This window comes from Schistocerca cancellata, chromosome 1 (assembly GCF_023864275.1).
Source record: "Schistocerca cancellata isolate TAMUIC-IGC-003103 chromosome 1, iqSchCanc2.1, whole genome shotgun sequence".
Taxonomy (NCBI): domain Eukaryota; kingdom Metazoa; phylum Arthropoda; class Insecta; order Orthoptera; family Acrididae; genus Schistocerca; species Schistocerca cancellata.
The window spans coordinates 838,074,459-838,087,842 of NC_064626.1; the positions used below are offsets into that span (position 1 = coordinate 838,074,459).

General features: G+C 44.8%; 1 protein-coding gene across 1 annotated transcript in view; it reads right to left on the reverse strand.

Annotated features, from left to right (window-relative positions):
- LOC126106857 (transmembrane protein 132E) overlaps positions 1-12,322 on the reverse strand; it is a 264,511-nt gene extending 252,189 nt beyond the window's left edge. The window contains exons 1-2 of the mRNA XM_049913292.1: positions 12,313-12,322; positions 12,018-12,271 (exon numbers count right to left, since the gene is read on the reverse strand). Of these exons, the coding sequence (XP_049769249.1) occupies positions 12,018-12,271; positions 12,313-12,322 (264 nt within the window). The remainder of the gene's footprint in view (positions 1-12,017; positions 12,272-12,312) is intronic.
- Between the last annotated feature and the right edge of the window lie 1,062 nt (positions 12,323-13,384).

Sequence of the window (13,384 nt, forward strand, 5' to 3'; positions counted from 1 at the left end):
TGTTCCATGCTAAAATCAAATGGAAATTACTTTCTATTAATTTTTGCCATTACAACCGTTGTAATTGGGTTTTAAATTCAACGGCACTGCCGCGAAATGAGCTTTTGTGCAATTACACGAACACGTTACATTAAAAACGAGAAACGATGTAAAACGAACAAGAGGAATATGTGAGTTATTGTAAACAGGATGTTCATAATTGATGCGCGGCAGGGCTGCCACGTTATTTAGAGAGATGTATGAAATGCAAACACACACTTTTCGGTAATCGGACGGAAAACTAAGTTGGAAACAATATTAGAAAGTCTTGCGAATTTATAATTAATTTGTAATGTAACATAAATGTAAATCACTGTTGTTGTTGTTGTCTTCAGTCCAGAGATTGGTTTAATGCAGCTCTCCATGTTACTCTACCCTGTGCAAGCTTCTTCATCTACAAGTAACTACTGCATCCTACATCCTAATGAATCTGCTTAGTGTCATTGTCTCCCTCTACGATTTTTACCCTCCACCCTGCCCTCCAATACTAACTTCGTGATATCTCTCTCTCTCTCTTTCTCTCTCTCTCTCTCTGTTGTTGTGCTCTTCCATCCAAAGGCTGGTTTGATGCAGCTCTCCATGCCACTCTATACTGTGCAAGCTTGTTCATCTCCAAGTAACTACTGCAACCAACATCCTTCTGAAGCGGCTTAGTGTATTCATCTCTTGGTCTTCCTCTACGCTTTTTACCCTCCACGCTACCCTCCAATACTAAATTTATAAATTTGTGAACCCTTGATGCCTCAGAACATGTCCAACAAACCGATCCCTTCTTCTAATCGTGCCCTCGGTGGCTCAGACGGATAGAGCGTCTACCTTCTTCTGATCAAGTTGTGCCACGAATTCTTCTTCTCCCCAATTCTATTCAGTACCTCCTCATTAGTTACGTGATCTACCCATCTAATCTTCAGCAATCTTCTGTAGAACCACCTTTCGAAAGCTTCTATTCTCTTCTTGAATAAACTATTTATCGTCCATGTTTCACATCCATACATGTCTACACTCCATACAAATATTTTCAGAAATGACTTCCTGACGCTTAAGTCTATACTTGATGTTAACAAATTTCTCTTCTTCAGAAACGCTTTTCTTGCCATTGCCAGTCTATATTTTATATCCTTTCTACTTTTACCATCATCAGTTATTTTGCTTCCTAAACAGCAAAACTAATTTACTGTTTTAAGTGTCTCATCTCGTAATCTAATTCCCTCAGCATGACCTGATTTAATTAGACTACATTCCATTATCGTCGATTTGCTCTTGTTGAAGTTCATCTTATATCATCCTTTCAAGACTCTGTCCATTCCGTTCAGCTGCTCTTCCAGGTCCTTTGCTGTCATCGGCAGACCTCAACGTTTTAATTTCTTCTCCGTGGATTTCAATTCCTACTTAAAATTATTCTTTTTTATCTTTACTGTTTGCTCAATATGCAGATTGAATAACATCGGGGATGGCTACAACCCTGTCTCACTCCCTTCCCAACGACTGCTTCCCTTTCATGTCCCTCGAATCTTATAACTGCCATTTGGTTTCTGTACAAATTGAAAATAGCCTTTCGCTCCCTGTATTTGACCCCTTCCATATTGAGAATCTGAAAGAGAGTACTTCAGTCAACATTGTCAAAAGCTTTCTCTTAAGTCTACAAATGCTAGGAACGTAGGTTTGCCTTTCCTTAATCTATCTTCTAAGATAAGTCGTAGGGTCAGTATTGCCTCACGTGATCCAACATTTCTACGGAATCCAAACTAATCTTCCCCAAGGTCACCTTCTACCCGTTTTTCCATTCGTTTGTAAAGAACTCGAGTCAGTATTTTGCAGCCGTGACTTATTAAACTGATAGTTCGGTAATTTTCACACCTTTTAACACCCGCTTTCTTTGGGATTGAATCTAAATCATTAAAACATGAATATGACCTGTAAGAAATGTACCTCATGACTGCATTTGTTAAAATGTTTCAAAGTATGCCGAAGCTTAAAAGAAAATTTCTGTGATATGATGTCGACAAAAGAAACGAAGACTAATGTTCTTATCCACACGTGAATAATGAAAAAGTTTTGTCGTTCATAACGAGCGCGTAATTGTAGTGCTACGGTAATCTTGGAACTACACTCCTGGAAATTGAAATAAGAACACCGTGAATTCATTGTCCCAGGAAGGGGAAACTTTATTGACACATTCCTGCGGTCAGATACATCACATGATCACACTGACAGAACCACAGGCACATAGACACAGAAAACAGAGCATGCACAATGTCGGCACTAGTACAGTGTATATCCACCTTTCGCAGCAATGCAGGCTGCTATTCTCCCATGGAGACGATCGTAGAGATGCTGGATGTAGTCCTGTGGAACGGCTTGCCATGCCATTTCCACCTGGCGCCTCAGTTGGACCAGCGTTCGTGCTGGACGTGCAGACCGTGTGAGACGACGCTTCATCCAGTCGCAAACATGCTCAATGGGGGACAGATCCGGAGATCTTGCTGGCCAGGGTAGTTGACTTACACCTTCCAGAGCACGTTGGGTGGCACGGGATACATGCGGACGTGCATTGTCCTGTTGGAACAGCAAGTTCCCTTGCCGGTCTAGGAATGGTAGAACGATGGGTTCGATGACGGTTTGGATGTACCGTGCACTATTCAGTGTCCCCTCGACGATCACCAGTGGTGTACGGCCAGTGTAGGAGATCGCTCCCCACACCATGATGCCGGGTGTTGGCCCTGTGTGCCTCGGTCGTATGCAGTCCTGATTGTGGCGCTCACCTGCACGGCGCCAAACACGCATACGACCATCATTGGCACCAAGGCAGAAGCGACTCTCATCGCTGAAGACGACACGTCTCCATTCGTCCCTCCTTTCACGCCTGTCGCGACACCACTGGAGGCGGGCTGCACGATGTTGGGGCGTGAGCGGAAGACGGCCTAACGGTGTGCGGGACCGTAGCCCAGCTTCATGGAGACGGTTGCGAATGGTCCTCGCCGATACCCCAGGAGCAACAGTGTCCCTAATTTGCTGGGAAGTGGCGGTGCGGTCCCCTACGGCACTGCGTAGGATCCTATGGTCTTGGCGTGCATCCGTGCGTCGCTGCGGTCCGGTCCCAGGTCGACGGGCACGTGCACCTTCCGCCGACCACTGGCGACAACATCGATGTATTGTGGAGACCTCACGCCCCACGTGTTGAGCATTTCGGCGGTACGTCCACCCGGCCTCCCGCATGCCCACTATACGCCCTCGCTCAAAGTCCGTCAACTGCACATACGGTTCACGTCCACGCTGTCGCGGCATGCTACCAGTGTTAAAGACTGCGATGGAGCTCCGTATGCCACGGCAAACTGGCTGACACTGACGGCGGCGGTGCACAAATGCTGCGCAGCTAGCGCCATTCGACGGCCAACACCGCGGTTCCTGGTGTGTCCGCTGTGCCGTGCGTGTGATGATTGCTTGTACAGCCCTCTCGCAGTGTCCGGAGCAAGTATGGTGGGTCTGACACACCGGTGTCAATGTGTTCTTTTTTCCATTTCCAGGAGTGTAGATGCTTACCAGAAAGCAATGCACTTTCTTCGAAAGATAGTTGGTGGCTGAGAAAATACGTCACAACTATACTGCACTTACGTAACTGAGGTTCTATCCAATACTACCAATTATATAATTTTTCAGTGCGATATGGTCTGCAGGTGCGATGAATTTTTCGAAAGATTTCATTATGCCTTCAGCTGCAGTTCTTTTTATATCAATTACGATAGTACAATTTCTGCCTTAGGCCATTTTCAAATATCTAAAACGAAGGCATTATACATTGGATACTTTAGTGACATTTGTGATTTTGATGTAGGAACAAGTCATATCTGTAGAAATACCAGGCGCATTGTAACTATTTTTTATAGCCGGCCGCGGTGGTCAAGCGGTTCTAGGCGCGCAGTCCGGAACCGCGCGACTGCTACGGTCGCAGGTTCGAATCCTGCCTCGGGCATGGATGTGTGTGATGTCCTTAGGTTAGTTAGGTTTAAGTAGTTCTAAGTTCTAGGGGACTGATGACCACAGTAGTTAAGTCCCATAGTGCTCAGAGCCATTTGAACCATCTATTTTTTATGCCATGTATGTCGTTGCTCCTATGACACATGTTATGCTTTCGTTTTAGATACTTGTAAATGGCCCCTAATGCTGAAATTGTACAATCGTACTCGAAATAAAAAGAACGGCAGGTGAAGGCATCATGAAACCTTTCAAAAACTACCAGTTATGCCAAATTGTTGCAGATCCATCCTTATAAGACTCGCGAGGACAGTAGAGTGCCATATCTGTTAACAATCCATAGCAGTTTGTCGAGGTAAGAAACTTTCCTGGTTCTTCGATTCAGTAAGCTGGAGCGTTTTCTTCTATCGCGAAATAGGGGAGAGAGTGTCACTGAAATGATACAGGATTTCGGGTGGGCATCATTAAAACAAAGGCGTTTTTCGTTGCGCAGAAAACTTCTCACGAAATTCCAATCACCAACTTTCTTCGCCGAATGCGAAAATATTTTGTTGATGCCGACCTACATAGGGAGAAACGATCACCATGATAAAATAAGGGAAATCATAGCTACGGAAAGATGTAGGTGTTCGTTCTCGCTATACGAGATTGGAATAATAGAGAATTGTGAAGGTGGTTCGATGAACCCTGTGATTTGCAGAGTATCCATGTAGATGTAGATGTTGAAGCTGCCAGAAAAGTCGAAAAACTAGTTCCTCTATTTTGCATCCCTCACTCTACCCAGTGCTTATTCGTCTTTTTTGTGCTATGATGCGAAGAGCATTTTACAATCTGGTTGCCAACTTTCACTCTACCATAATTTCGACCTCCGCCATAGCTTGGCAACCGATGTACGTTTTTGTTCCCTCGGCTGACGACTGGTCCGCTATAGGCATTTTTATTGTCTTTCGAAACATATTGTTTATATCATAGCAATCTGTGGATATTTCACGAAACGACAGGACGACCACCAATTATATGTATTTGCCTGCGTTCTTATAGAATTCGAAACAGTTCGCCGAAGTTTCAAACACAGTGGTGGTACACGTCAAGAAACTCACAGAAAACGTGTTTATTGCGGGTAAAGTGAGAATTAATTTTTTAAAGTGAGTTTTCAATTTTATCTTAGGAACGCAGTTTTTATTTATCTGAATCACTTTAAACGGTTACTCCATATTAAATTCACGTAAGAATGTATTATACCTGCAACACTTAGTTCGACTTTAAACCATCGTATCTCGACAACGGACAAAGGTTATTGGATAAAACGTTTTATTTTCACTTTATCCATTTCTCTACCTTCGTGCAAAGTTTGAACTTCGTACAATTTTAAAGAACAGAAGCGCCACGCTTAGAAACTCTCCCAGAAAAAATGTGTTTTTTGCGCGTAAAATCCGAACGGTGCACATAACGATGGTGTCATTAGCTGAGCATTAATTTCGGCCCAATTAACATCTTTTTCAAAAGTAATCAATCGATTCGCACAGATGCCTGGGCGCCAGGCACAGTTCGTCGTTCAAACCTTTTTTAATATCCCGTACTGTAAGACAGATGTTCAAATAGCTATGTAAATGGCCATTGGTCCGCGCCAAACTAAAAACTTTTAACCCCATGTTCCAAGGTCAAATAGGAACCGAGCATCAAGACCCAGTGCCATCCACCACAGATTGAGCTATGGTCGCTTTAATTTTGGCGGCATGGCATTCCGCTGGCGCCACTAACTACTTGGGTTGCCGATATCGATCTGATCATACGTCGCGAGCTAGGTTCTTTTGTCAAGGCGTATGTCGTTCGTTTGACGGGACCTGGTGCAGTAAGTCGACTGGAGGGCACGTGGCTGGCAAGTTGCTTTTGGGATCCTCCGCCTGTCCGCTAGTGGTCAAATGCGTCGGAGGCAAGGCTTGCCGGCTCGCTTAAGAATTGGTAGCAGCGAGTTGCGGGAAGATCAGGCGACATCGCCTGGATTGTCCGCCGCGCGTGGTCTCGCGGTAGCGTTCTCGCTTCCCGAGCACGGGGTCCCGGGTTCGATTCCCGGCGGGGTCAGGGATTTTCACCTGCCTCGAGATGACTGGGTGTTTGTGTTGTCCTCATCATTTCATCATCATCCAGGAAAGTGGCGCAATTGGACTGAGCAAAGACTGGGTAATTGTACGGGCGCTGATAACCACGCAGTTGAGCGCCCCACAAACCAAACATCATCATCATCGACATCGCCTGGAGCCAGATCGTCAAGTTCCCAGTCTACTCTGCAAGCTAAGATCTTACGACACCTCGAAGAGCCCCCGTACGGATTGGAGGCAATAACACACCGGCTTGGAATGCTAAAAGTCGCAGTTCCTTCACATATGAGTGAAGATATGTGTTGTTTTCTTATTTTTTGGATATTTGATATTGCAAGGCCACGTCTGTCTTAATGTGAAATTGGACCTGTAATATTAACTCGGCTCCGAGTGATAGTGTGTATCATCATCGGTCGGTGTAGCTGACAGCAATCTGTTGTTTCGTGAACGGCACAAGTATTCTGTCATAAACTGAGTTGACGAAATTAAATTTGTAACATAAGCTGTGTCGGAGGCAAAACACCCTTTGTAGATGAGTATGTCTTAATCAACACATCAACAGGCGTTGATATTTAGTCTTCTACTACTTCTCGTCTCTACAGCCCTTGGAGGGCCTTCGTCTGCATCACAATATCCTGCCATTCTATCCGATCCATGGCTTTCCGTCTCCATCCTCTGACACCCAGCTTTTTCATGTCTTCTTCAACTCCATCCACCCATCTCTTTCTGGGGCGTCCCATCCGCCGTCTGCCTAAAAAATGGTTCAAATGGCTCTGAGCACTATGGGACTTAACTGCTGTAGTCATCAGTCCCCTAGAACTTAGAACTACTTAAACCTAACTAACCTAAGGACATCACACACATCCATGCCCGAGACAGGATTCGAACCTGCGACCGTAGCAGTCCCGCGGTTTCGGACTGCGCGCCTAGAACCGCTAGACCACCGCGGCCGGCGCCGTCTGCCTCCTTGCCATCAAAAATCCTCTTACATGCTCTGTCTTCTTCCATTACATGCTCTGTCTTCTTCCATTCTGACCACGTGCCCTGCCCACCACAGTCTTCTTATTTTAATGGGAGTAACAATGTCAGGTTCTTCAAAAAGGTGTTGTAGTTCTGCATTCGTACGAATACGCCAACATTTTTGCTCATATACTGGGCCATATATTTTACGTAGCACCCTTCTCTCCCATATGCTAAGGATCCTTTCCTCATTTACAGTCATGGTCCACGTTTCGGCACCATACATAACAACTGGTGCTATAATTGTTATGTAAATGAGGATTTTGGATTTACGTGATAGAAGCGAACTCCTAAGCATGGGTAATGCGGCAAAGTAGCATCTGTTACCTGCTGCTACTCTGGCTTTCACCTCACTGCCAATGTCATTTGTCTCAGTGATAGTCGACACAAGGTACTTGAAGTCTCTCACCCTTTCAAACTCCCTGTCGGCTATCCTGAGATTTGGTAGGTTTTGTTGGTTGGTCATTGCCATATACTTGGTCTTTTCGATTTGCACCTTTCTCCAGTTGTTGATAGGCTTGGCCGAACACAGCAGCGTTTCGTGCGAGTAATGCCACATCGTCAGCATAGGCTAGGTACTGCAGTGAACGATTTAAGAAGGTTCCTCCTTTATTTAACTCTATCTGGCTTATGACTTTTTCTAGGCAAAGGTTGAATAGCAAAGAGGAGATACTGTCACCCTGTCTAAGTCCCTTCTTCACTTCCACTTCTCTGGAGATTTCGCCCTGAATTTTTACTTTACAGTTGGTTTCGATGAGGGTCATCACAGAAAGTTTAATGGGCTTCTTAGGTAATATTAACTCGCCTCCGAGTGATAGTGTGTATCATCATCGGTCGGTGTAGCTGACAGCAATCTGTTGTTCCGTGAAGGGTATAAGTATTCAGTCATAAATTGAGTTGACGAAATTAAATTTGTAACATAATCAGTGTCAGAGACCCTTTGTAGACGAGTATGTCTTAATCATTACATCAGCAGGCGTTGGTATTTAGTCTTCTTACAAGAAATTTTAATGAGTGTTAAGGTTGTAACTTGTTTGTGTAGTCGGTTTCGCTATAAGTTGACATTTCCTACATCTTAGGCTATTTCGTCTGTAGCTTTATTTGCACAGATTACTGTTCCCTTCTGATGTGTGTTTGCAAGGTAGCTTTGCCAGAGGGCATGGAGCACAGACGTGTTTGTTTTCTGCTGCGGCGGCACTTCCACCGTCGCACGACGTCTGGGCCGGCCGGCTATCTGGTGCCTCTCCCAGCCATGTCGTGGTGGTTCAAGTTAAATAAAGTTGATCGTTTGATGCGTGACATGGCGGAGTGTCGCCGATTAATCGGGAACCACTAATCTGTCCTATTAATCCTGAATTCAGTAAGCTCACGAGGTTTAAAGCATGTTCTGCAAGCACGAAGTTGCTCCTCACTATACCTGCTCCTTAAATATTCATTTAAACCTTACAACCTTACTGCTATTTATGAAGCATGTTAAGTTTTAAGGCCTTTTACTTATCAATATAAACTGCTGAACATTTCTTTTGATCCACAATAATTAGCTAACTCCACTCATTGTGAACTTGCGTGCTTCTTCCTTGTTCGCTGTTATAGGCATCTCACGTAGTTCTCAGCTTTCCTTGTATTTTGGGTAATTGCATATTTATTAAAGACCATTGTCAAGTTTCTGATTGTGTGTACCAGTTGGGAATCACATGTAAATTGCATGTTCTCCCAACATATCTCGTATTTTGGGCAGTTGTATTTTTATTAAAGGTCATTATCAATGTTTCTGCTGGTGTGTCCCAGTTGGGAGTAACATTTAAATTTTATGCTTTCCCAGCTTTTGAAGGATTGTGTGTTTTATTGCTTAATGGATTTTTATTGAGGCTTATACATTAAAGGCTTTACAACAGCCACAATCAGTAGCGTGACTTCTTACTCGTTCTGTATTTTGGATGGGCGTTGTCCATATCTGTAATGTGTTAACATGCTTGTAAATTAATAGCACATTTTGTGCCTGTCATTGAAATTCAATTTACTGGTAAAATTGTTTCTAGAACCCACTTATTGCCATGCCTAGTCGGTGTGACTTCTTTCTTGTGCTTGCCAAGTGTATACCCCCGGTCTTACGCCCTGCTTTTAATCGTATAAATTGTTAAAATTCGTTATTAATGAATTGAGTCAGTTCAAGTTCTTAAGTTCTTAAAATAATTGTGAGCATTCCTATTCTTTTAAGTTTTTTTTCAAATTGTACGTATAATATTGTTGTCAAGCAATAAATTGTGTTCTATGAAACAACAATTGACGAAATATGTGGGTCCACCTTCCATGTGTTTTTCCTTAAAAGTATCCCAAACCTACTTCTGAGGTATCACAGACGAACTCTGCAACTGGAAGAATGCAGCATGGATGGCTTACATGCATTGATGCTATCATGCATGGAACAAGTTATCAAGGCCCGCGGCAGACCTTATGCCTACTAGTCAACGGGGCACATGCTGAACCGAGGTGACTGAAGTGCTAATTATTTCTCCAGAACATAGTAATGTACATATCCTGCGAATACGAAAGACCTTTCTGTAGTCACTGAAAGCCTTCTATTCCTTTTTTTTATCCAAATCAAATTCTGGTTCATTTAATGCACAACTGTGCCTACTCTTAATTTGTTTGAGAACAGAGCGGTCAACAGTGAGTGTACCTACTTACAATATCACACCTGAGCCTTTACATTTTAATTGCTATATTCGCTGGCTTGATTTAAAGCAGAGGTGCTCAACATTTTTAGGCTTGAAATCTATTACATGGAATTTAGACCACTTAGAGACGTACTGGCCTAAAAATTCATAAAGGTTTAAGCACAAAACAGCAACGTAGCCTAAATTAACCATTTTAATTACACAAAATACATAAAAGGCAATTTTCTCTCCTTCAAAAATTGTAAGCCTACTACTCAATTTTCAAGATATTACACATGTGAATAAAATTAAAATACGACTATCATAAACGCTGAAAAAGATTTAATTTCATTCTTGCCTTTACACATCATTGGCAAGTTAATTATAATGTGGTGGATATTTTGTCAGAGCCAACTTTACAGAGTGTGAGACAGATTTTACAGTGTTCTTCGTTGAAAACGCTGTCTCACATACATAATTTCATCCAGAAAACGATTAAACATACGATGCGACTTTTATACCGATAGGGTAGGTTTTTACACTCATTAATTTCCGAAAGTTATCTGCATTGTATTCTGACTTTAAGAAAATGTCATGCACATTGTTGTGTGTGGAAGGTTCTTGTTGCCTACTGGAGGCGGAACTTGTTCACCCCCGCACTGCACACAGCACCTCATCTGTCGGGTCACAGTGACTCCCACTCACAACGCACCTGGTTACACTTCACGAGTAGTACTGTGCGATAGACAAGACTTGCTTGGCGTGACCGTTGAAGGCGGTGAAATGTAGATGAAAGACGCAGTGTTCTCATTCGAACCATCTACATATCCCATGTGCAACACTCATTGTCAAAAACATGGTATTTTACAAAAGCGGCTCATTTACATAGAGATTCCGACAGAGGCTTTGAATAGGCCGGCTCATTCAGCCGTGGTGATCGACTGGTCGATCGCGGTCAACGGGTTGAGCATCCCTGCTGTTTTACAGATATTTTTTTAAGTTCGTGTTAATCTCTGCACGTTTGGACAACCTGTGTTTCATCACATTTAAGTGGTGTTAATTGTTCATCCATTTGTTGTTTAGAAGTTTTTTTGCAATACCGAGCTCAGGTGAGTTTCCTTTTAGAGGGCATTTTATATTATCTCAGTGGTTTACTAAAATATTTTAAATGTGGTAACTATTTATTTTATGTAAGACTGCAGACTTTCCTGGCCGTCGTCACTAAAGTTAAAATCTTCTGCGTTGTTAGACCGCGCTATATTTCCTTCGAAAATAATCGACGTTTCGACCCCTCTGCTGGGATCTTCTTCAGGATGTTTCGGTGTGGACTATTAGTAGAACACTGTCAGAGACCAGTGTCGCATTCTCTTATAAAGGGAAGTGTCCCGCGTTTGTGCTGGAGAAGTGGGAGTACTTCTCCAGCACAAACGCGGGAAAACTCCCGTTTATAAGATAACGCGACACTGGTCTCTGACATTGTTCTAGCAGTAGTGGACACCGAAATATCCTGAAGAAGATCCCAGTAGAGGGGTCGAAACGTCGATTATTTTCGAAGGAAATATAGCGCGGCCTAACAACCCAGAAGATTTTAACTTTAGTAACTATTTATTTTGTTTGCATTTTGTAAGCGGCTATTCGAAGCTGATAACAAGCGGCCGGTGGTGGCGTACAGAAAGAGCCTGTAGCTGGTTCCTTCCGCAGTTCGAATCAGTCGTTGAATACAGTGGGGCTCTGAACACTACGGGATTTAACTTCTGAGGTCATCAGTCCCCTACAACTTAGAACTACTTAAACCTAACTAACCTAAGGACATCACACACATCCATGTCCGAGGCAGGATTCGAACCTGCAACCGTAGCGGTCGCGCGGTTCCAGACTGTAGCGCCTAGAACCGCTCGGTCACTACGGCCGGCGTTGAATACAGTATTGTAATGATTTAATTTCGTTTCTTCCATAGGTTGGTCTGTTTGAGCAACTTATAATACCGAGCCTCACCGTTTATTTCTGTGGTCCATTTCTGATTATTTCTGTGTTACTATTCTTGTGTTTGCTTTTTGCATTAAGTAATACTCATGCGCTTATGGTTAACTGAAGGAAGCAAGCAGTGTGAGAAGACTAATGTGATCAAAGCTGAAAGTAAGTCGACCAGAGCTCATCTAGCACCCGCATTCCCCAATAGCTTGTACCGACAGAGTACAGACACAGAACTAGTGAGACGGGGAGTGCTCACCGTCTGCTTGGTGGAGAAGGGCCCGTAGGTGGCGCGCACGGAGACGGGCCGCGAGCTCTGCACGACGCTGAAGCGGTCGACGCTGAGCACGGCGCCCGCCCCCGCGCCGGCGGCCGCGTCGTCCGGGGGCGGCGGCGGCGGGCTGGGCGGCGGCGCGTGCTGCCCCAGGTCGGCGTAGTGCTGGCGCGACACGTGCTTCAGGAAGAAGCCGCCCTCCTTGCTCTCCAGGTGCACCTCCACCGTGCCCGCCACGCCTGCAACACACAGCCACAGGGTGATTCAAAAAGACGTTTACAAACTGACATGGCGTCTCGGGCCACAACAAGAATCACTAATCACATTTCCCTTCCCATTCACGTGCGGAGCGCGGGAAGATAGATACTCCCCTATGCGCGCTGTAATTTAGGACCGTTTTAACAAAATTCAACTAAAGCCATTTGCAGAATATAACAGAAGAGGTATTTATACACTCCTTGAAATTGAAATAGGAACACCGTGAATTCATTGTCCCAGGAAGGGGAAACCTTATTGACACATTCCTGGGGTCAGATACATCACATGATCACACTGACAGAACCACATGCACATAGACACAGGCAACAGAGCATGCACAATGTCGGCACTAGTACAGTGTATATCCACCTTTCGCAGCAATGCAGGCTGCTATTCTCCCATGGAGACGATCGTAGAGATGCTGGATGTAGTCCTGTGGAACGGCTTGCCATGCCATTTCCACCTGGCGCCTCAGTTGGACCAGCGTTCGTGCTGGACGTGCAGACCGCGTGAGACGACGCTTCATCCAGTCCCAAACATGCTCAATGGGGGATAGATCCGGAGATCTTGCTGGCCAGGGTAGTTGACTTACACCTTCTAGAGCACGTTGGGTGGCACGGGATACATGCGGACGTGCATTGTCCTGTTGGAACACCAAGTTCCCTTGCCGGTCTAGGAATGGTAGAACGATGGGTTCGATGACGGTTTGGATGTACTGTGCACTATTCAGTGTCCCCTCGACGATCACCAGTGGTGTACGGCCAGTGTAGGAGATCGCTCCCCACACCATGATGCCGGGTGTTGGCCCTGTGTGCCTCGGTCGTATGCAGTCCTGATTGTGGTGCTCACCTGCACGGCGCCAAACACGCATACGACCATCATTGGCACCAAGGCAGAAGCGACTCTCATCGCTGAAGACGACACGTCTCCATTCGTCCCTCCATTCACGCCTGTCGCGACACCACTGGAGGCGGGCTGCACGATGTTGGGGCGTGAGCGGAAGACGGCCTAACGGTGTGCGGGACCGTAGTCCAGCTTCATGGAGACGGTTGCGAATGGTCCTCGCCGATACCCCAGGAGCAACAGTGTCCCTA